The 23191-nt window shown below is 43.1% G+C and overlaps 2 protein-coding genes across 3 annotated transcripts; both read right to left on the reverse strand.

Annotated features, from left to right (window-relative positions):
* Positions 1-1017: 1017 nt before the first annotated feature.
* MOXD2 (monooxygenase DBH like 2) lies at positions 1018-8965 on the reverse strand. The gene is made up of 13 exons (XM_003318841.4): positions 8587-8965; positions 7795-7941; positions 7098-7259; positions 6769-6852; positions 5788-5955; positions 5494-5596; positions 5135-5301; positions 4693-4784; positions 4309-4405; positions 4115-4174; positions 2542-2672; positions 1635-1749; positions 1018-1343 (listed from the first exon to the last, which is right to left on the reverse strand). Exons 1-13 carry the CDS (start codon positions 8893-8895, stop codon positions 1101-1103), a joined length of 1878 nt encoding a protein of 625 aa, XP_003318889.3. The 5' UTR covers positions 8896-8965; the 3' UTR covers positions 1018-1100.
* Positions 8966-13951: 4986 nt separating this feature from the next.
* On the reverse strand, positions 13952-19973 carry PRSS58 (serine protease 58). Of its 2 annotated transcripts, none has more exons than XM_016958287.3 (6): positions 19667-19973; positions 19469-19549; positions 17338-17476; positions 16858-17114; positions 14281-14420; positions 13952-14179 (listed from the first exon to the last, which is right to left on the reverse strand). In XM_016958287.3, exons 1-6 carry the CDS (start codon positions 19686-19688, stop codon positions 14030-14032), a joined length of 789 nt encoding a protein of 262 aa, XP_016813776.1. In that variant the 5' UTR covers positions 19689-19973; the 3' UTR covers positions 13952-14029. The 2 variants fall into 2 exon arrangements, with proteins under 2 accessions (XP_016813776.1, XP_016813777.1); XM_016958288.3 differs by having other exon boundaries at positions 19792-19919.
* Positions 19974-23191: the final 3218 nt, after the last annotated feature.

Raw genomic sequence — 23191 nt, forward strand, 5'->3', positions numbered from 1 at the left:
AGTAGGGGTCCCTCCTAGATGACATGAACAATGAGCAAAGCGATTCACAGATGAGAATGGTGACTTTAAAACTTGAAGAATAGGGTGGTGCTGAGCTTGTCAAGCTTAGAAAAATACATAAATGCCTCCAGAAATTCTCAAGACAGCTGCCACAAAAATTGTCCTTTCCTGAAAACTGTGGTTGCGAACTGCAGCCTGACTCCATGAACCATTTGCACGTAGTCACTGCTCTGTTCCTGTGAACCTCCTTGACATGCCTGGGCTCTAGTGCTAAGGACTGCCTCTCTCCGTCTTGCCCTTGTCCTGATCTTAGCTTTCAATCCAGCCTGCCTGCTCAGGTAGGCTCTTGAAACCTAGTGGCCTGAGTGTTGACAACGTGACACTCAATGGGATAAACAAAGATCATTGGACAGCAGGGATACAGGTGAGGAGAGCAAGGCTGTGCATTAAATGTCACATTTGGACAACCAGGTCCTCAGGTGCTCCCTGAGTGCCTAATACTGAGCAATTTGAGACCGTCCAACTGCCCCTCCTGGAACAAAAGCTCAAAGGAAAGAGATGGCAACAGGAAGCGAGCCAAGTTTTCTTTAATATGATGTATTGAGCTTTGTCCTTTATTAACTGAGCCCCTCCCTTTACTGCAAATTACCCTTCACTCTCCCAACTTACAGGGCCAGGCACAAATGCCAGAAGAAACAGAAACAGAAACCACCTCCAGGGCCAGGTATGGGCCAAGAGAGGTTTACAGGGCTCTCTGATTCAACTCCCTTCTTTTTCATACATCTTCTTAAGGAAGCTGGGGCATCAGCCTTCTCAGAGAGTGGATCCATTACCTCACACCCAGCCTTGAAGCAAGACTGCCAGAAAATATGTGGCCCCACCAGGGATTCTAATGCTTTAAAGGATGATTTGCGTAGCTTGTCACAGAAGAATCTTTATGGAATATGTGCAGTGCCCAGGCCTGCAGTGTCAAGATCTGGGTCATGAGAAGGGACACAGATTAAGGATTTGGGGGGCCAGTGCGGGGAGGAGTTTCTGTGTTTGATGATAAGGGAGGGCTGAGGAGAGAGCGGCCTGGGTATGTACATGAAGAGACAGCATCAGACTCCAGTCTGCAGCATGGCCAGGAGCCAGGAGAGTGTGCGCTGCACCAGCAGGACGGCCGCCAGGGGGAGATGCCTCAGGGTGGCCCTGCTAGAGCCTGAGAGGGCTACAGGTGCAGCTCTGAAGCCTGCAGAGGTCTTGTCCTGGGCCTCCACTTTGCCTCCGGAGGACTCCAAGCAGGGACCCCGGAGAGTAGGGATGATGTCTGGAATCCAGCCTGTTGTGTTTTCCACCACCTCCTGCAAGGGAGGGCAAAAAACAAGGTAAAGGTAAAGGATCTCCCTTTTCTTTCCTGAGATCATCCCCAGTCCTCACAGAGCTCACAGGCTAACCATGAGGCTCTGACCATATCTGCAACCCAGGGCAGCAGCAACCCACCTTTCCGCTTTCTCAGCACCCCATTCCCTGACCCAGCGTTTCTACCATTGCCATTCACGTCCCTCATTCTTCTCTTTTCCTGCTTCCACTCAGCACCACCCCCGACCCCTCCATCTCTAACTCTAGAGGGTGGTCTCTCCTGGGACACTCACATCAATGGTCTTTATTATCACTGTCTGCTGGGCCTCCTTGCAGACTTTCTCAGCTTTCTTAATGCTCTCCGGGGTCCACTCGACATTGTTCATGGCCATCATTCCCTCCATGGAGCTGCCGTGGGTGGTAGGATCAGGGCAGGGGGAGCAGATTATGGTTGACTTAGAGCTTCGGCAAAACATGTACACTCATTTTTGTTAGAATAAATTCCATGTCAGCAAAAGCCATAAGTAGTGTCTTACAAAACAAACAGACAATTATAGTGAGTTTGAAAAGAGAAATATCAGAACTCAGAGATGAGAATTTTAAAACGTGAAAAAGAGGATCTTCTGACTCTTTAGGAAGTGGTTCTTCATCTGGAGGGCATGGAGTGAGACAGGTTCCCTGAAGTCACTTTATCAACCTTCTTGGAGGCAATTTCATTGCCCTGAAATTGTATGTGAAATAGGGTGTATTTGCATAGATGTGCATTTTTTTCATGCAAAAACATTTTATAGTTCTCATGAGAACCTCAGAGGGGATCCTTACCCCAAAATAATGAAGGTTCATGACTTGAAAGTAAACACAGTCTTTGGCTGAGTCAAGTAGTGTATGTGAAAAAAGGCAGACAAAGAATTTGTAAATAAAGGATCTCACTTCTAGGGTTCAGTTTTATCTGTTCCTCTGAATGACCTTGCTGATATGGGAAAAGAAGTCCCACAAAAATTCCCGTCTTGTGCCAGAGCTTTCAGAGTTAGATCCTGATGGGAACAGGAGTGAGGGCGGCAGGAGCTGGTCAGGCAGCCCCCGAAGGAATCCTGGCGAACCAGCTTAGGAGGTAGTGGGTAGGGCTTCCTTTCTTCCTCCCCCAGTCCTCCCCAAGGTCCCTTCCACACACACGAGGTCCGGTATTTCAGGATGACTCACTCTGATGCCTCCTCCCCCAGCTCGTGGGCCACGTAGATAATGTCAGGGTACCCCATGCAGCTGGAGATGTTATTTCGGGGATAGTAGAAGAGGAAGATGAGGCACATCTCATTAATGGTGCTGGGGCCTCCCTGGAGGAAATAGACAAAGATGGAGAGACAAAGATACAAAGGCATGCAGAGAGAGGAGGACAAAGCAAACAGAAAATAGTGAAGTGGTTATCTTACCAGTGATGCCATTCTCCTTTTCCCTTAAGGTAGAGCCAGCTCACTGCCCTATTTGCTGCTCTATTTTCATTGGTGGACAATTATTGATGTTATTCCAAAAAGCATTCCATATATCTGCCCTGTCCTCAGCTTCACTGCCACTATCCTGATTTGGGCTAGATTATCTGCCTCTCAACTATTGTCAGTCACTCATCTGTTCTAATTGCAATCTGACCTCTGTAGAGCTGCCAGACAAGTTGTTTACAATTCATCTTGCATCCTGCCATTTGCCTGTTCTGAAACCTCCAGTGGCTTCCAGTAGTCCATTAAACAATAGTCAGTCATCACTAAACCAATTATTTGATTCTAATAAATTCCAACCCTTCATTCCATTTACTTACCTGGCAAATATTTATAGAGTTAGCCCTGCTGTCCTGGAGATATAGGTAGGTCAGGATCACCCCGGCTTCAAGGACTGTTTCCAACTTTATCTACCTCATCCTCATTCCATTCCTTTAGATATCTTTTGCCATTTTTTAACTTCCAACCAAACTTCTTCATGTGCACCCCATGCTCTCCTTATATATGGCTTTCTCAGTTTTTTCCTTCTCCAGAATTCCCCATCTCTATGTGTCTAAAGAAGGACTCATTCACCTACGTCACATGTTCAGTTCACTGTAGTAGGATCTCATGATTCTTTCCTGTGAATTTCCCTAGTGGGTTATTCCCATTCTTCTTGTTTGGTATATATCACTTACTAACTTGTAATATAATCATTTGTAGGGCGGTATTTTTTCCTCAGTTGCCTGCAACACCTTTTGAATCCCACAAGCACTGAACCACTCCTTATGCACAAAACGGGGGATTTTCTTGTGATCATAGAAACAATAGCCAACTTTAATTGAGAATCTACTACAAGTCAGGCAATGATCTAGGTGTTTTGCATGTGTTAACCAACTCCCACAACAATCTTATGAGGTAGAAAGTAGTATTAATCTTATGTGAATTGGGAAACTGAGATACAAAAAAGTCAAATAACTTGTCTAAAGTTAGAAATGTACTAAATGATTGTGCTGATATTCAAACCCAGGCAATGAGGCCCCAGAATCTCTGCTCTTAGTCGCTATAGCATACTATATTTCCATGGTCTTGATGGGTTATTGGCAGATAATGTGAGAAATCTCTGTTCCTATCTTAGATGCATGGGGTGTGAGAACATGAAAAGCCCCGTGTGGATGTGTGATGCCATTGGAGGAAGGAGGGGGCTTCAGTGAAATCACAGGGGTCACTGGGTAGCCAAAGCCATGAGTGGGCTCTCCACAGGGGCTATGGTCATGGTGACCATGGTGGGGTGAGAGGTCACTTACAAATGTCATGGAGTCACGGTCCAGTGTCTGGTAGTGACATTCTACCAGCAATTCATCTCCCTGTTCAGAGTGAAACATGAAGGCTGAGAGTAAGACACAGAGGGACTGGTACAGCTTGAGAACTTTCTTGGTTGTCAGTAATGAGGTATGATGCTGCTGCCCCCAACTCTGCCTGGCCTCCCTCAGACTCTCACCGGCTTGATCTCCACTCGAGAGGGCAAATCTCGAGTCTCCTGCAGGTTGAAGTCATAGGAATCGTCTTTACAGATTTTTCGAAGTTGTGTTCCATTCCTAGAGGAAGAGAAGGCGGGAATTCAGAAATAAAGAGAAGATGAAATAGAGAGGGGTCTGCCAATAAAGATGTAGCATGTGGGTGGGGTCATTCTGTGAGTAGATTATCCACAAAAATAAACAAAAAACTTCCTCTTCCACAGTCTTATTTCAGTTATTTCTACTCTAAAGATAGTTCTACCTCTTCCTTATTCTCAACTGGACATAATCGTATGCTACAGAATAAATCACTATTCTTAAAATTCATTCCCACCTGCAGAAGGGAAAGCTTCAAGGTCTTCCCTCACCTGTACTGCACTGCTTGCAGAGCCCGTCCAGCCAAGTGGGTGTGCAGCAGGTAGCCATACACCTGTATGTCAGGCATAGGAGCTCCATTCATCTGTAACAGGGAAGAGGTGCACCCGATTTGTGAAGGACTGTGTTCTTGACCTGCTGCTTGATTTTCCTCCCTTGATATTTGACACCTTCCTCTGATGACTGACATTTGTCACTGTAATTCTTATTGAACCTTTCTGACCCTTCGTCCTTCTGCACTCCCCTTGTTCTCAAAGCCCTGACTCCTTCCCTTCCTTGCAAAAGTCATGTTAGTGAATTTCCTGAGCACCAGGCTGTAATTATTCTCCAAGTCTGGGGTTCAGGCTGTGTGGGCTTGTGGATCTGACCAGATCTGGGATGGGGGGCAAGGAGAGTGTGTTTCCTCCTCAGGAAGGGTGCGCCTCCCAGCTCCACCTCCTCAAACTTCTCCGTCCTACACAGCCCATAGGACATGAAGGACTCAGCGCCCGGGGGGATGAAGTGGATGGGAAACGTGAAGAAGCCCAGCTGGAGGACACCCATGTCGTATTTGCGCAGCTGAGAAGTGTAGTACACGCGAATCCCCGAGGAATCATATACACCTGGTGCAGAGAGGAACAGTCAATCACAGGAGGCAGGAGAGTGAGTCACAATGTGGAGAGAAAGAGGCTCAGGAAAGCTGGGGTGGGGCTTTGACCACAGGGAGACAGCACACATCCCACAATGTGTTCCCAATACCGAAAAAAACAGCCAGCCCCACCAGCTTCCCTTCCTTAAATCCTCTGGATGCTCACCAGGAAGGTTGTTAAAATTGCTGTAATGAATCTCCAGTCGGATCCACTGAGGGTCCAAGGGGGTCCCAATAGAGACGCCTACGTCATCTGGAAACTGGTAGCTCTGTTGGAAGGAGGTAGATTTGGCAGCAAGAAGGGCTGGGAACCAGCCATAGGGATTCAGGGCTCCTGGCCTTGTTTTCTAATTGTCATCCCAGACTTCCCCTATCCCCTGGTCTTCTACCAGCCCAGTGATCTCATCACCCAACCACATGCACCCGCTTAGCCATGTGTTTACCCCATCATGGGACTCACTGTGCCCCCGACAGCCCAGCCCATGATGACCTGTGAGCAAAGGGAGAAGGCAGGGTCGGCCCCATAGCAGTCGCTGATGCCTGTGGGGAGAACGCTAGCATTGCCACAGGCGTACACCAGGATGTGATGCACCGTTGTCTCATTGTGGTAGACCAACTTAGGCTCAAACTGGGCAGAAAAGGAGAGCAGAGCATAATCAAGACCTTCTACATCAAATCCATATTATCTTCCTTCCTGTCAAAACTATACCCATTTCCCTCTTCTCTCTGTTTCTCTCCCTTTTTCTCTGTTTTTGTTCCCCAAGCTACCATTTTCCCACCCACTCGGTTTGACTCTCCTCTCAACTCCCCCCTCCTTTAAGCCCCTTCTGAAGAGCAGACATATGAAATCTAGCCAGGGACATTCTGCCTTCCCTTAGTAACCTCCTCAGTTCACTGTATCTGAGCATGTAGCCATGCCTTTTCAAATTATCTGTCTGAAGAAAAAAGTCTCCACATTTGCCACTTATTGTGAGATCATACCTTTATTTATTTGATCAAAATTGAAATCACTCAAATATGAAATTGGGTTACCAAGTTTGAGTTCATTCTAGCTAGACTTCACCAACCTCCTGACAGCCCCTGGCCATATCCTCTCCCTGCCTTTACCTCCTCTTGGGCTAAGAGAGCACAATTCTGGGGCCAGGTTGAGGCTCATACTTTGTTCTTTGCAAACAATTATTAATTCTTAACCTTCATCAACATGTCTGTTGCATTGCGGGGCTTAAATAAAATAGCGCTGGGAGTTACATTTCTCGGCTCAGGAAATGATGTAGCCGCGACCTCCACCAAGCCCTGCCTGTCCCCCTGTTCTTGCAACTACTTCCTTCTTGCTTCCTCCAAGAAATTTTCCAGACCTCATTCTCCAGGGTTGACCACACCCCCTGCTCTGCTCCAGCACCCTTCCCTGCCTTGACAATGTCCCCCATCTGGTCCACCATACCTTGTAAATGTGATGCTTCTCGCTCACAATAGGGAGAGGAAGAAAGGTGCAGGCATACGTGGTGTCATCCTCTGGAATGAGGAACTGTGGAAGGGTGCACAGAAGCTGAGCCAGATGACAGTGAGGCTCTGAAGAAGTAGGGCAAGGGCCAGGCCAGGGAAGGGGGTTCACATTAGGGTCAGATTGGCAGTCCTTAGGAGACAGAGAAGAGTCAGAGTAATCTCCACCCAAGGGATGTACTGAATACTGGAGGCAAGAGAAGGGATCTGGGTTGAGTGGGGTGAGGAGAAGGGAGCTGGAGGCTGCTGGGTGGGATGAAGGTGTCTTACATCAGTGATCTCCAAGTCATGGATGATGGTGTCCTCAGGGACATCCAGATCGTCAGGGTGGACGACTTGTAGCAGAAAGATGGACTTGACAAAAGTACGCTCCCGATCCAGCTTCAGAGTGTCATCCAGGCCATAGGCGGCCAGCACCCTCACGGTGTCGCTCTGTGGGGTGCCATGAGCATTGAGGAGCTGCCACCCCTGAGCAGCACTCTGCACATCCCTGCACCCAAGGACCTACACAAGGCACTTGCTCATGTCTACATGGTGGAATGGAAGGAGCTTCACACTGGGAGTGAGAACTAGTTAAGTTCTATTTCTGTCTCCGAGGCTCACTTGCTGGTGATCTTGAGCAAGTCACACTCCCCCTCGCATGCCCTCTCTAAGCTTGTGTCCACAACTGTAAAATGAAAGGACTGAATTAAACTCTTATATCCTAACACTCTAAAGGTCAGCAAAACTGGGCAGAATTCTTCAAAAGGAGAACCCTGGGGCAGGTGGGCAGGAGGTGAATCAGTGGGAGGTCACCCTGCGTAAGGTTTGTGGATTTCAGCAGGTGGCACAATTGGAGCATTACCTGGGAAGGCTGAGAGGAATAGAAGTCCTGGGAATGATGACTAGCTGCCTGACTGGGGGCAACTACCTCTCCAGAAGGAAAACCTGCTTGTGATTAAATGCTTTTCTCTGCTCGCTATTTTACCGTAATATCCAGGTCATGAGGGTCGCAGGAGCGGAAGGGCCTGGAAAAGCGCATGGTGGTGTAGACAGCATCTTCCGTCAGCCCCAGCAGCTCAGCATCCTGGCTCCCATCCTCCTTCAGAGTGTCTTCGTCCACCAAGTGCTGATCCTTGGGTCCAGTGAAGGTCAAGAAGTAAGAACTAGGAGCTTCAAATGTCATGCTTTGGAGCAGTAGCTGTCCCTTTAGCTCCCCTAGGATACTAGAGTAGCAGAGCCCAGGTGTTCTTTATTATGTAATTTTCTCCTTGGGCAAAGCATGGCATGAAGAACATGGCAGAGCACACTTTTATGGATAATGGAGTTTCACCACCTGTCCTTGCTTTACTTCTCCCATTTCAAATCTCATCTCCATAAAGTCTAATATTCCTGCATCCCTAATACTTGAAGTCTCACATATTATCTGAAGTATGTATGACATTCATTCTCTCATGTGGCTCTTCATGTAACTATTTCTCAGACAGCTTTGAATTTTCCCCAGTGACCTGCATTTAGTGGGCTTTAGCAAGTAAGTGGTGCAAGACTATCTCACAATCTAATGGTTTCATTCTCTCAGCAGTCTTAGAGACTTGCAGTCTGGAAGACATAGATTTCAAACTCTACAATGGACCATTTCTGGAGGGACACACCAGCATTCAGCTGGCATTCTGGGAGTGTGTTTAGGTATCCTCAGGGAATGTGAATCCTTTCTGGACAGAAACCATCCTCAACCCAACAAAGACCCTCATCCTTGAAAACAAGTCACCCTCACACTTACCGAGAAATAGACATTGCCATTAGGCAAGACTCCTCCAACAACCAGATCACTTCCCACGTTGGTGTAGCGATTTGTGACACCGAAGCCCACCCAGCCAGCTGTACGGACCTGGAGCTCAAAACTGATGATTTCAGCCTCAAGGTCAAAGTCCCAACGCAGGAAAATGACATTAGAAGGATCTAGGAACCTGGAATAGCGCAGGCGAGATGTGGGGCCAAGGCGGTTGCTTTGTAAGGGGGCTCCCAGGGCCAAAAGTGGAAAAAGCCTGAAGAGAAGGTCATGGGCCATGGCTCCTGGGACCTGGAGCATCTCCCTTGCAGATGAACATTCGAGAGCTTCAGAGTTTTATGTTCTACCTGGGCCAGGCACCATGCCATGGGGGAGGGCCAGGCTGGGGCACTTCTGATCTGATTATCCTCCGGGTTCAGAGCGATGCCCCTTACATAACTCTGGAGGTGAGAGGTGCCCGGAGAGGATACAGGGCAGGTTGCTTTCACTCTGAAGCAGGGGCCTGGCAGAAAATTCTTAGGATTGAATCATTTAGACTTTCCACCCTGACCCCATGCCAGCGTCCTGCCAGTGGGGACCCTGCAGAATCAAGAAAGTTTAGTTTTTTCTCCCCCTCCCTTCCTGCCCACCTCTTCCGTCTTTTATCCTGGGATGTCTTTACAGGACATTCTGCCTCTGGACTATGCCCCCACCCCACTTTTTGTGGGCATTTCCCATTTTGTCTATGTATAGAACTTCGGTACTAGCAAGGATGTGGGACTGCTTGTAAACCTAGTCTTTCAATTTCCCAGTGCAGTGCAGGAAGGAGGGAAGTAGCTGGCAGGGACCGGAGGGAAGGCTGCGATTTCCATCTGCTAGAGGAGCCTTTGCTACTAATCCCTAGAAGGACACTGAGAGGAGGGATAATCAGCTTCTCAGATGGTTGAGTCGGGCAGCTTTGGTTTTCTGCACACTCCTGGGGAGGAGCAGGAAGAGGGAGGAGGTGAGGGGAAGAAGATGAGAAATAAACATGAGTTTGCCTTTGGGATGCTTTGTGCTTTCCCTTCCGGCCATCAATTTCCTTTCAGAGAAATTAATTTAATGGCTGCATGGCAGGCTGAGCTTGCCCGATTGAGCACATTAGTATTATGCAAACAATGGAAGCAACACAGAAGGAAGGTTAGAATATTAGAACACCAGAATAGAAAAGAACTTTAGAGCCACTTAGTTTTCCAAAAATTTCAATCTACTTAATTTCTAGATGATGAAACGGGAGCTCCAAAGGGTAACAAGAGTGGTGCTTGATGCCCCGTTGAGTCAATGGTGGGTCATGGTCCCTGACCATAATTTCCTTAGGTCACAGACACCCTACAGGTACCAGACCCCTGCCATGCATTTCCACATGGCTTGTCCTGGTGGAAGAATTTAGTGACATTTGTTGGCTGCTTCTTAGGGAAGAAACTAAAGTCTGACTCTAACTCCACAGTATTTTCCCCCGGTGACTGACACAGCTGACCTAGAGCTAGAAGTCACCTCATCTGACCCCTGGTTGCTGGCTCTCCATTTGACAATGGAGAGGACATGGCCCCTGAGGGCCTCTCCCACACAGACTGGGCCTCACCTCTCCACAGAGGAATTCAGCTCAGGAGTAGATGTACAGATGCCGGCACCATCTGCTTACAGCTTCTCATTGCAGGCATAGTCTTTTTTTTTTTTTTTTTTTGGCTACTGAGCTCATCAAAGCTGGTGAGGACCCAGCTAAGGTTGTTTGCTGCTGCTGTGAGCACTTGAGTAGTAATTGGGGTGTGGTGAGGGAGAAAACAAATGCCTCAAAGGGGCAGCCACAGCCCCTAACTCTAGGCCTGACAGAGAAGGCAGGGAGCTCGGCAGCCATCTGGAAGCAAGAGGCTTATCTTGGCCCAGGACCAGAGCTGAGCCAAGAGAAGAGGAGAGGTCGGAGCCTGGGAGGCACTGACCTTGAGGAGCAGTAACACCAGAGAGAGAGAGATAACAGGTGCGTGGAGACATTCTGATCCCAATCTCACTTGAGGATTAAGGGAGGGGGCAGTAGGGAGACAGGATAGCCAGTCTTGTAAATTGAGACGGGCCCAGGATCCCTTATCCTGCAATCTGTCCTGCTGGACAGAGCACTGTCCTCAGCACAGAGGCAAGGTCCTCAATAAAGAGCTGGGAGCAGTGACTGCAGACTCAGAGGGTCTCTTCTCCTGGATCCTTATCTGGCTTCCACCCCAGGAAGCCAGGCCATTGCTACACCTGTGTGGGGCTCTCTAGGGAGATGGGGCTGGGGCTGGCCCTGCTTCCCTTCTGCATTTATCAAGTGCCTGTGACAGGGAAGACATCACAAGAGGGTCACCGACCTGAGGGCAGTGCAGTCCCAGGTCTTGAAATAGTGAAGTTCAGTTTCTAAACCGCTCTGTGCCTCCTTCTTGCTCTCTGTAAAATGCTGCGGTTGGAGAGATGGTGGATACAGGGCCTTTTAAGTTGAATTTCCCAGATGATTGGTTTCCAAGCTTTCTGAAAAATGAGGCCCCTTATCAATGTTGAAAAATAGGTAAATCTCATTCTTTTTTATGACTGAACTTAAAGAATGTGATTGGATTGTTTGTAACCCAAAGTATAAAGGCTTTTTTTTTTTTTTTTCTGAGACAAGGTCTCACTCTGTCACCTAGGCTGGATTGCAGTGGCATAATCACAGCTCACTGCAGCCTTGACCTCCCAGGCTCAGGCGACCTTCCTGCCTCAGCCTCCCGAATAGCTGGGATTATAGGTGTGCACCACTATGCCCAGTTAATTTTTGTATTTTTTGTAGAGACGGGGCTTCATCATGTTGCCCAAATGCTTGATGTGCTTATTTCACATTGCATGCCGGTATCAAAACATCTCATGTACCCCATACATGTATATACCTACTATGTACGCATAAAAATTTTTTAAAAGAATTTTTAAAATTAAAAAAATTCTGAGAATTTAAGCTTTTAATCTCAGTTGAGTACTAAGTGAATGGTAATTAAAGACTAAAATTACTACCAGTTGTCATATTTTAATTGAATTTAAAATTTACCATTGCAATCATAGAAGTCAACTCTTATTGAAAGCTTAGTCTGTGCCAAGCTCTATTCTAAAATGTATTGACCCTAAATACATTTAGATAATGTATACATTATCTAAAATGTAATAAAAAAATAATAATTTTTGTTATTATTTCCATCCTATGGATGAAGCTGCTGAAACCCAAGTTCCCACTACTGGGTGGTGGCAACACTATGAGCTGTTGGGAAAATATAACTAAATCTATTATTAAGTTTAAGTAAAATAATTGAATATTATATAATTATATGAATTAATCAAATATAATTAAATATATTTCATACATAATTATTATTAGAAATAATTCAAGGAGAAAAAAAATCCCCCAACCCAGAAAACCTCTCTACAAAGGTAAATGAGAACAAAAGTACTTTTAAAATCTTTTTTTTTTTTTTTTTTTTGAGATGGAGTCTTGCTTGTTGCCCAGGCTGGAGTGCAGTGGTGTGATCTCAACTCACTGCAAAGTCCACCTCCCGGGTTCAGACGATTCTCCTCTCTCAGCCTCCCAAGTAGCTGGGATTACAATTGCCCACCATCACGCGTGGCTAATTTTTGTACTTTTAGTAGAGATGGGGTTTTACCATATTGATCAGGCTGTTCTCAAACTCCTTACCTTAGGTGATCCACTCACATCGGCCTCCCAAAGTGCTGGGATTACAGGCGTGAGCCACTGCACCTGGCCTCATTTTTTTTTTTTTCTAACAAAGAGCATCCTGAAATATTGAGCTGCAAACATAGGTAAGAAAGCTGGAAACTTGCATGGGGAGATGCCTGCAGCTACACCAAAAGAAAAGGTGTACCTGGGGGCCAGGCATGTCCACCATAGAAGCTTCATCTTCCCTTTTTTGTTACCACATGTACAGTAAGAAAGAAATGGGCAACATGGTGCAGCTCAGGCCAGAGGGAGTAGCTATTTGTCCTCATTCAAAATAACATATTCTGAATTTGGATTTTCTTTCCCCTGTCACCGTTACTGTCCTAGCATCACATTCCTTGGATTCTCTGAATGCCTTATTGCATTCCACACAAAAATGATGTATTCTCCAACCAAGGAGGTCACCTCACAGTGCTAGTGGAGTCTTATGGATAGTGCTAATGCTCATGGAATCCAGTGGCCTTGCCATGTTTCACCACCTAGGATCAGCTGGCCTTATACAATATCACTATGACCTATTGAAATCTTAGGACCAGCTCAAGTTGGGAGACATCTTTAGAGGCTACGGCGCTCCTCTGAAAAATGGTCTCCAAACCATTTTCCTCCCCAAACTAAAATTTCAGTTAATAAAATATGTGAAAATGAAGCTGTCACAGTTGCACTTAATAATTCGCACTCCCAATTTAGCTTCTCAATACTGCAAGCTAGGCGTTACTGATTCAGGGGTTTTAGAGCCCTGGATAGATGAAGTTTTCCTACTAGAACTTCTGCTTCCTGAGGGGGTTCTCTTCTTCCCTAGCTGGGCTGAAAGACTCCAGTAGTCCACTTGTAGCAGCCACAGGCTGAACTCTCTAAAATCTGTTCTTGTTTTTGTTTTTTTAAATACTCAGTCAACTGGCCAAAAAAACAACTCCCCACTTAAAACTATCATCAATTAAAACTCTCAGGGGGTAACAGACTGCAGGGTGAAGTGAAGAGAGAAGGAAGGAAGAGAGGAAAATACTGTAGAGTGAGAAAGTGGAGTTCCTGGGCAACTAGCTTTATATAAAAGGCAAGTATGTACTAGGAAAATCTGTCATTGATTTCCCGTTTATCTGCTGTGCCATAAACCTCAGTTAACTTTTATAGTAACTCCTCATGTCTCCAGTAAACACTCAGAATCCTGCAACATGAATGACCAGAATCCACTGATGGCATTGAGAGTTGCATGGGCAAGGAGAAGCTAAGGGTAACACCTCCCTCTCACCTTTGCACTCCCCTCCCCTCTCACCTTTGCCCTTCTATTTAGATCCCTCTTTATTAGACTTCCTTTTTTCAATCAGCATAGCAATGTGCCAAAATCACACATTGTCTAATTTGGTGCATGTAGTAAAGGGTTTTGTACCCCAAATGGCTGTGGAGTGGCCTTTATTTTATGTCAGTTACCAATTCGTTAGAGAGAACATAATTCCCACTTCATAAACTTCAATTATCTGAGGAATTTTGGGTTTTCCATCCTTATCTAGAAGGCAAGAAGGGTTGTTATGAATAATCACAGTGAAGATATGTACAAGTAAAACTGCTCAAGCACCCACTCTGTTTAGCAGAATTGAGACAGGTATGCATGGGGCAATGTGAGGAGTTAATTTATATTTAATTCTAAAGGTGAACGATGGGGACAAGCTGTGTCATATGGTCCACAACTGCCACAGCTCAGTTATTTTGGATTACGTTTTCAATCCAGGGTATATAGTAAAAAATTTTGGCATAGATGCCAACATCGGCTCTCAAAACACATCCATCCGCAAAAGACAGGATTCCTTGAAGCATCCCATTGCAGATTGCCGGGGCAGCAGAAACTTCCTGCCAGGAAAACAATAATAACAACAACAAAAAAGCAGGTTATCTTTCTGGCAAGACAGAAGGAAGAAAATGGGAAAATTAATGCATGGAGAGTATTTTACCTTGCAGGGCTGCCTCCTTCCTGGCACAATGCCCACACACAGCATATTTTCCGTGATGTTGTAGGTTTTATAGGCATCACGACACTGAGGCTTGGAGATTACAGAGATGTTCACAGTTTGCAGTGAATCGGGCTCTTTGTCTAAAGAAAAGACAGAAGTCAAACTTCCTTCAGAGTTTTGTTAGGTATTAAACCTTCTTTTAAAACACTTTTCTTCTTCTACCATCAGAAATTAAAAGAGATCAAACATTCAGAGAAGTCAGAACTGTGGCAGTTAGGACAACGAGGGTACAGGAGATGATCAGATTAACAATTTCTTATGATGCAAAGTCGGTGACCTTATAAAAGTCATCAAATTCTTGGGAGTTACATGTACATGTGAGACACTCCAGGAATGAAATGAAACACTTTGTTTTAAGCTTTTCTGGAAATTTGGCTGGGCACAGTGGCTCACGCCTGTAATCCCAGCACTTTGGGAGGCCAGGATGGGTGGATCACCTGAGGTCAGGAGTTCGAGACCAGCTTGGCCAACATGGTGAAACCCTGTCTCTACTAAAAATAGAAAAATTAGCTGGGTGTGGTGATGAGTGCCTGTAATGCCAGCTACTTGGGAGGCAGGAGAATTGCTTGAACTCAAGAAGCGGAGGTTGCTATGAGCCGAGACTGCGCCACTGCACTCCAGCCTGGGTGACAAGAGTGAGACTCCATCTCAAAAAAACCCAAAAACTTTTCTGGAAATTTAAACATTCAAAGGGTTTCCTTTGAGATGTAATTTTTAGAGTTTGAATGAATTTACAGATATCTGGCCTACTTTCTCAATTGTCAGGTCAAAACAAAACCGAGTATCTACACAAAAAAGTCACTGAAAAAGCAGTTTTCTTAAACATATAAAGCTAGTAAATGGTAAAGCTAGGATTTAAAACTGGGTTTCCTGGTTCCTAAAGTTCTTTTCTTTGTATCAGTAGTCCACAAATACTGTGAATTGTGCACACTTGTAACAAAATTTGTCCAATCTGAAACAAAATGAGAAAAACAACAAAGTAGTATGAACACATGTGGCACGTGTTCTTTCCACGGACGTTTCTTTGGGAAGAAGTACTGTATTTTAAGATTTTGGTTTTTTTAATAATGGAAGAGTATGTTTAATGTTTTTATTTGAAAATAATGTATTAGTTCTTGAAAAGAAAATGTATGAGATCCTTCACTTTATTTTCCAAGCAATAATTTCATGGCTAAACATTTCTTTTGGGAATACTTCTGTAGGAAATGCTTACTTAACTACTTGATGACCCAGATCAAAATAAGATGCATTTTTTTTGAAGTCATATCTCGTTTTGAACCTTATGCCATAACCCAGATGAATCAAACATACTGCTCACAGAAGGACATTTGGCTCTTTCCAAAAATCAAATTGACTCTCAGAGGACAGATAATTTCTACTTATTGATATATTCAAGAAAATGTGCTCTAAATCTGAAGGTATTTACTAAGGATTAGTTTTAAAAGGCTTGAATCATGGCAACAATGATAGAGTAAGTGTACACCTGCCCGTTGGTTTCTGTAAAAAGAAAGTAGTGATGGATAGATGAATGTAATCTGACAGGTTTGTTTCAAATAAATCTCCTTTTCATACTATGGTATCTAGTGTATGATGTATATTATACATACTCAAACTTACTCATGAGTAAAGTTGCATTAATAATTCTTCACAAGGGATTATATCATTGTTCTATTTTGCTAATAGGTAATCAACTCCCCTTCACCACTACTCTCAACTCTCGTAATTAGCAACTATAGACAGTTAATTAGGGTTTGCATAAAAATTTGGAGATGGAGTAATGGGCAGATGGAGACGCAACTTAGAAAACAGAAAGTTGCCTTAAGTTGTGGGTGTTTTATGGAATATGAAATATGAGGCATAGAACAAAGTTTAGATAGACTATCTAGTTCAGGAGTTTCAAATTATGTATAGAAAACTTCCATTGATAAAAATAATGGTAGCCCTTTGTCAATTTTCTGAAGAAATGAGTGAATGCTTAGAATGTTACCAGTTTAAAATGTTTATTTCAGAAGTTCTTTTTAAAACTTTAACTCTGTATCTTTATTAAAATCTTACATAAGGAAGTTCTATTGCATTTAGTAAAATATTATATATTTATCTTACATTGAATACACTGATATTTATTTCATGACTTTTCAAGGCTTCAAGTTGCTTTATTGCCTGAAATGGTTTGAAAATATACAACATAGTAATCTGCTTTATTTTAGAGTTAAGGAAATTGAGGCTCCAAGGTAAAATGACCTGCTGTCACATAGAAAATTAGGATTGGAATACAAATGTTTTCTTTCCACTAAAACCACTTCTATCATATATGAAAGAGAAAATGATAGAAAGATACAGTGGGTGAATAAAAAACCCCCAAAAACCTTGAAGCACTCCTTCAGTGAGGTACAGAGAAAAGCAAAGGGGAGAAAGAGGTTAGAAGAAAGCTTCACTAGGCCGAATTGAAGAAGCCAAGAGTCGCGAAGGTGTAGAAGCATGTCTAATTCTGAGAGAAGAACATTGTCTTGAACTCACAGATATCACACACATTGTAGCTCCAGGTAGAGACAGAGCACATGGTATTTTCAGAGATAGTTTGGTAGGGCAGGTTGGCTAATTTCACATAGTCATTGAGTTCAGCCTCTGTTTTCAGCTTGATTAGCATGATGTCATGATCAATAGAAGTGACTGAGAAGTGTGGATGATGAATCATCTTCTCATAGCCAATCACTTGCAGATGCTTTTCATTAGAGTCTGCTGGGATTGTAACCCCCAATATCACCCGAAGCTTTCTGGAACAATATAGACGTTTATGAGAGGACTTAACAGAGATGGCTTCTCCATCATTATGAGCCTCTATTATCCCTCCCCACAGACCTTTTTCTGTACCCTCGTATGTCTCCCAAAGGCCTTTCTAATCCCATTTAATTGGGAGATGGTCTCAGACAGGGGTGAGAGTCTGTGCCCAACCTGAGAACCCAAAGAATGGAGTGCCTTTGAAGGCTTATCACTCACGGTAAATTGCAGTGTGCAGCTGTGATCACCCAAAGCGGGTGGATCAGGACTCCAGCGCAGGGCAAGTAGTCAGATTTCAAATAGACCAAGTAAGGGGGAGTGGAGCTGACTGTGTAATCTGGATTAAAGGCCAAAGCAACTGGAAAGAGAAGCATAGACAAGAAATTCCAAGATTTCTCAGTCATCACCAGAAAAACTTCAGGAAACTAATTTAATAGGCTCCGAGTTCCCCTATCCTTTTCTCTAGCAACTTTATCTGTAAAATGACTTACTTTGTTCTAAAACACGAAGAAAATGACAAATGGTAGAAACATATCTCTTTTGAAAAATAAAAAGTGTTTGGCTTTTTCACTGTCAATAAAATCTTTCAAATTAAATGTTCAACTTTCTTAAATACCTTCCACAATTTAGTGGGTTGTATGCTAAATCAACGATTTTTTTTCACTATTTTTACCAAATTTAGAATGCTTCAATAAGTCTTGAGGCATTCTTATTTAGAATGCTTTAATAAGTCTTATCTCTTTTTCCCAACAACAACTCAAGACAGAATTATATAAGTATCATGACAAGAACAGACCAAATGCTAAGAGTCTGAGGAGGGGAAAAATAATGTATTGTTTTACCAAATATACATTGAGCACCTAGTATATGTCAAGCTCTGTTTTAGGGGCTTGGGCTATATAGTGAGCAAAGTAGATATTCCTGCTCTCATATATTACAATTAATGAAGATATTCAGTAATAATAAACATAACACACAAATAAACTATGTAGGATGTTAAATGGTGATTAGTGCTATGGAAAAACACAAAAGTAAACTATATATGATGTTAAATGGTGATTAGTGCTATGGAAATAAAAGTAGGACAGGGAAAGAGAGAAAGGTATTACCAATTGTGTGTTGGGGGAGAAGGAGGGGTTTCAGGCAGTATTTGTTTGTTGTTTGTTTGAGACAGGATCTCACTCTGTTGCTCAGATTGGAGTGCAGTGGCAAGATCAGGCTCACTGCAGCCTCAACCTCCTGGGCTCAAGCAACCCTCCTGAGTAGCTTGGACTACAGGTGTGTGCCACCATATCTGGTTAATTTTTAAATTTTTAAATTTTTTTAATAGAGATGGAGTCTTGCTATGTTGCCCAGGCTGGTCTCAAACTCGGGCTCAAGTGATCCTCCCACCTCAGCTTCCCAAAGTGCTGGGATTATAGGCATGAGCCATTACTCCAGTCTCAGGTAATATTAAACCAGTCATCGGAGTAGAACTTCATGGGCAATGTTGAACAATAACATGAACACAGGGGAAGTTGCTAGTCAAATATCTGGGTGAAGGGACTCCAGGCAGAGGAAACAGCTGCAGCCTGGGTCCTGAGGCTTGTGTCAGTTACATCACAGAGGCCATGGCTGCTGACCCAGAGTGAATGAAGGGGAGCAGAGGAGGAAAGGGGCTCAAAGAAGAATGGAGGGTTTTGTAGACCATCGTAAGAACTCGGCCTTGTTTCCTGAGTACAAATGGAACCACTCAAGGATTTGTGCAAAGGAGTGATGACAGTCTCCTCATGGAGAACCTGTAGAGTGTAGAAGTATAGAGGTAGAGGGGTCTGTTAGGAGAATAATTTGCTAATCCAGGCAAGAGGTGGTGGCTTAGATCATTGTGAGCAGTGGAGATGGTGAGATGTGATTGAATTTAAGATACATTTAGAAGATAAAGCCAGCATTTTTCTAAGAGATCAAACGTGGGGTATGAGAGAAAGAGAGGATTTATGAATAAACCTGGGTTTATGCCTGAGTAACTGGAACTGTGCCAGGAGATATCTGATTCTTCAATGTTCTGCTGTGCCCTCTGTGGTGCAGAACATCAATCCTGTTGCAGACAGGTCCAGAGTCAGGTCTTAGGAGTGGGTCTGGTATTTGAGTGACAATGTCCACGCCTCCCCCAAAAGCACACAAACAATCCTCCTGCGGCAGGCAGGCAGGCACTATCACAGGAGGAAACTTGATGGGAACGGGGCAGTGGAGAGGGACAGAGGACCATCCTACACTTGAATTCTGGAATGACGCCTCTCGCTGTTACCCATCTTTCATGCTTTTCCCAGGATTTCTCTTTGGTGAGTAAAGAGACAAATATGCACACACTCACCAGTCAGATTCAAGAGAGCCCAGAGGAGGATAAACTTCATGATGATGTTGAAAGCCCAGTTTAGCTCCAGTCTCTGGAAAACTGGGAAGAGAGAGAGAAAATGACTAAATGAAACAAAGCAAGATTGTAGAATTGGAAAAATATATCATCTGAATTATTTTAGTAGCAGGATTCAGTTTTAGAAATGGTGTCCATTACTCAGAGGAGGGTGTAGCATCATCTGTCAGAGAGACAAGAATAGAGTCAAGTGATTGGTCCCCAATACAGTTGAAAATGGTTCTGGAACTCTGAGTTCTGCCCTCTGTCTTCAGGGAAGAAAGTACCAAAGCTAAGATGAGTTGAAGTTCATGATATCTCTACAGACGCCTCCTGTCTGGTCTCCTTTTTGCCAGCCTTGGTAGGCAGGTTCCCCTCTAAACTATGTGTGGGCTGCTGCCCCTCCTGTCTGTGTGATGCTATCCCCCACTGTGTGATGCTATTTTTCTCCAGTGGACATAATGTAGCCCTCTGGAGCTGACATTGCTTCCTCTGCCTGACATTAAACTCCTCTTTGAAATACATTAACCTTTTCCTTCATGTCACTGTTTATCCATTTATTCTGTGAACCAACCTGCTAATTATTTATCTTATGTATCTGACTTGTGCTAGGATCTGTGCTTGCTGTTGGGGTTGCCTCAACTGAAGGACTTCTTTCCTACCTTCCAAGAGCTTACAGACTAGTGGGAATGATACTTAAGTTGATGGTTATGAAACAAAGTATTCAGGGCTAAAAATTGAGATACACCACAGACTAGATAAAAATATTTGCAAAACACATATCTGCTAAATAATTCATGTATAAGGAAATATTAAAATTCGACATTAAGAAAACAAACAACACAACCTAAAAGTGGGCCAAAGATCCTTACCAAATGTTTTAGTCTGCTTGGACTGCCATAAAAAAAACCACAGTCTAGGTGTCTTACACGACAGACACTTACTTTCTTATAGTTCTGAAGGTCAGAAGTCCATGATCAAGGTGTTGTCAAATTCAGTTTCTGGTGAGGCCTCTCTCCCTGGCTTGTGGATGATCACCTTCTTACTGCTTCCTCACATGGCCTTTCCTCTGTGCACACAGAGATAAAGAGGGAAAGAAAGCTCTCTGGTGACTCTTTTTATACGGACATAAATCCTATTGGATCAGGGCCCCACCCTTCTAACCTAATTTAGCCTTAATTGCTTCCTTTTAGGCCCTATCTTCAATACAGTTGCATTGAGGTTTAGGCCTTCAAACAGATATATTTTGCAGTGATGGGGAAGATAACACGAGAGAATATATACAGATGGTAAATGGCATATGAAAAAATTCTTAACATAATATGTCATTAGGGAATTACAACAACAATGGGATACCACTACATACCCTGTGGAAGGGCTAAAATCCAAACACTGACAACAACAGATGCTAGTGAGGATATGAAGTATCAAGAACTGATGCTGGTGAGAATTTATTGCTGATGAGAGTGCAAAATGGTACAGTCACTTTAGAAAATAGCTTGGAAGTTTCTTATTAAGCTCAACATAACCTTACTATATGATACAGCAATTACACTTCTTGATACACCAAAAGATTTGAAAACTTGTGCTCACAGAAATCCTACACATAAATGTTTATAGCAGCTTTGTTCAAAGTTGCCAAATCTTGGAAGCAATCAACATGTCCTTCAATAGATAAATGGATAAACAAAGTGTGATTCATCCATATAATGAAATGTTATTCAGAGATTTTATGATTTAAAAAACTTAACTCTCAAGCCATGAAAAGACATGGAGTAAACTTATATGCATATTCCTAAGTGAAAAGAGCTAGTCTGAAAAGATTATATACCATATAATTCCAATTATATGACATTCTGGGAAAGGCAAAGCTATGGAGACATATGTATGTGCAAGAACTTTTTTCCTATAATGACTTCTTTTCCTCTGGATAGATTCCAAGTAGTGGGATTGCTGGATCAAATGGTAGATCTGCTTTCAGTTCTTTAAGGAATCTCCACACTGTTTTCTATAGTGGTTGTACTAGTTTACAATCCCACCAACAGTGTAAAAGTGTTCCCTTTTCACCACATCCATCCCAACATCTATTTTTTTTTTAATTTTTTGATTATGGCCATTCTTGCAGGAGTAAGGTGGTATCACATTGTGGTTTTGATTTTTTTTCATATGTTTTTTGGCCAGTTGTAAGTATTTTTTTAAGAATTATCTATTCATGTCCTTAGCCCACTTTTTGATGGGATTGTTTGTTTTTTTCTTGCTGATTTGTTTGAGTACCTTGTAGATTCTGAATGTTAGCCCTTTGTCAGCTATACAGATTGCAAAGATTTTCTCAGGGTTGTCTGTTTACTCTGCAGATTATTTCTTTTGCTGTGCAGAAGCTTTTTCATTTAATTAAGTACCATCTATTTATCTTTTTGTTGCATTTGCTTTTGGGTTCTTGGTCATAAAGTCTTTGTCTAAGCCAATGTCTAGAAGGGTTTTTCCTATGTTATCTTCTAGAAATTGCATGGATTCAGGTCTCAGTCTTTGGTCTATCTTAAGTTGATTTTTGTGTAGAGTGAGAGATGAAACCAGTTTCATTCTTCTACATGTGGTTTACCAATTATCGCAGCACCATTGTTGAATTGGCTGTCCTTTCCCCACTTTATGTTTTTGTTTACTTTGTTGAAGATCAGTTGATTATAAGTATTTGGCTTTATTTCTGGATTCTCTATTCTGTTCCGTTGGGCTATGTGCCTATTTTTATACCAGGACCATTCTGTTTTGGTGACTGTGGCCTTATAGTATAGTTTGAAGTCAGGTAATGTGATGCCTCCAGATTTATTCTTTTTGCTTAGTCTTCCTTTGGCTATGTGGGCTCTTTTTTGGTTCCACATGAATTTTAGGATTATTTTTCTAGTTCTGTGAAGAATGATGATGGTATTTTGGTGGGAATTGAATTGAATTTGTAGATTGCTTTTAGCAGTATGATCATTTTCACAATATTTATTCTACCCATCCATGGGCATGGAATGTGTTTTCATTTGTTTGTGTCTTCTATGATTTCTCAGCAGTGTTTTGTAGTTTTCTCTGTAGAGGTGTTTCACCTCCTTGATTAACTATATTCCTTTTTTTGTGTGGTTATTGTAAAAGGGATTGAGCTCTTGATTTGATTCTCAGCTCGGTTGCTGTTGGTGCATAGCAGTGCTACTTATTTGTGTACATTAGTTTTGTGTCCTGAAACTTTGCTGAATTCATATTCCAGTTCTAGGAGCTTTTTGGATGAGTCTTTAGGGTTTTATAGGTATACGATCATGTCATCAGCAAGCAATGAGAGTTTGACCTTCTCATTACTAATTTGGGTGCCATTCATTTCTTTCTCTTGTCTGATTGCTCTGGCTAGGACTTTCAGTACTATGTTGAATAGAAGTGATCAAAGTGGGCATCCTTGTCTTGTTCCAGTTCTTAGAAGGAATGCTTTCAACTTTTCCCCATTCAGTATAATGTTGGCTGTGGGTTTGTTATAGATGGCTTTTATTACCTTAGGATATGTCCCTTCTATGCCACATTTTGCCGATTTTGCTAAGGGTGTTTATCATAAAGAGATGTTGGATTTTTTCAAATGCTTTTTCTGCATCTACTGAGATAATCATATGATTTTTGTTTTAATTCTTTTTATATAGTATATCACATTTGTTGACTTGCAGA

This window comes from Pan troglodytes, chromosome 6 (genome assembly GCF_028858775.2).
Source record: "Pan troglodytes isolate AG18354 chromosome 6, NHGRI_mPanTro3-v2.0_pri, whole genome shotgun sequence".
In the NCBI taxonomy this organism is placed as follows: Eukaryota; Metazoa; Chordata; class Mammalia; order Primates; family Hominidae; genus Pan; species Pan troglodytes.

What these genes read in the sequence shown, in the direction of transcription:
- PRSS58 (XM_016958287.3), bottom strand. Translation starts at nt 19,688, where the DNA reads ATGATGCTACACCCTCCTCTGA. An exon ending in GCTGCACACTGCAATTTACC is followed by an intron (nt 17,115 to 17,337) that starts GTGAGTGATAAG and finishes ATATTGTTCCAG; the next exon opens with AAAGCTTCGGGTGATATTGG. An exon ending in GAAGGAGGCAGCCCTGCAAG is followed by an intron (nt 14,180 to 14,280) that starts GTAAAATACTCT and finishes TTTTCCTGGCAG; the next exon opens with GAAGTTTCTGCTGCCCCGGC.
- MOXD2 (XM_003318841.4), bottom strand. Translation starts at nt 8,895, where the DNA reads ATGCTCCAGGTCCCAGGAGCCATGGCCCATGACCTTCTCTTCAGGCTT. An exon ending in GGACGGAGAAGTTTGAGGAG is followed by an intron (nt 4,785 to 5,134) that starts GTGGAGCTGGGA and finishes TCCCTGTTACAG; the next exon opens with ATGAATGGAGCTCCTATGCC. An exon ending in CTCGAGTGGAGATCAAGCCG is followed by an intron (nt 4,175 to 4,308) that starts GTGAGAGTCTGA and finishes CACTCTGAACAG; the next exon opens with GGAGATGAATTGCTGGTAGA.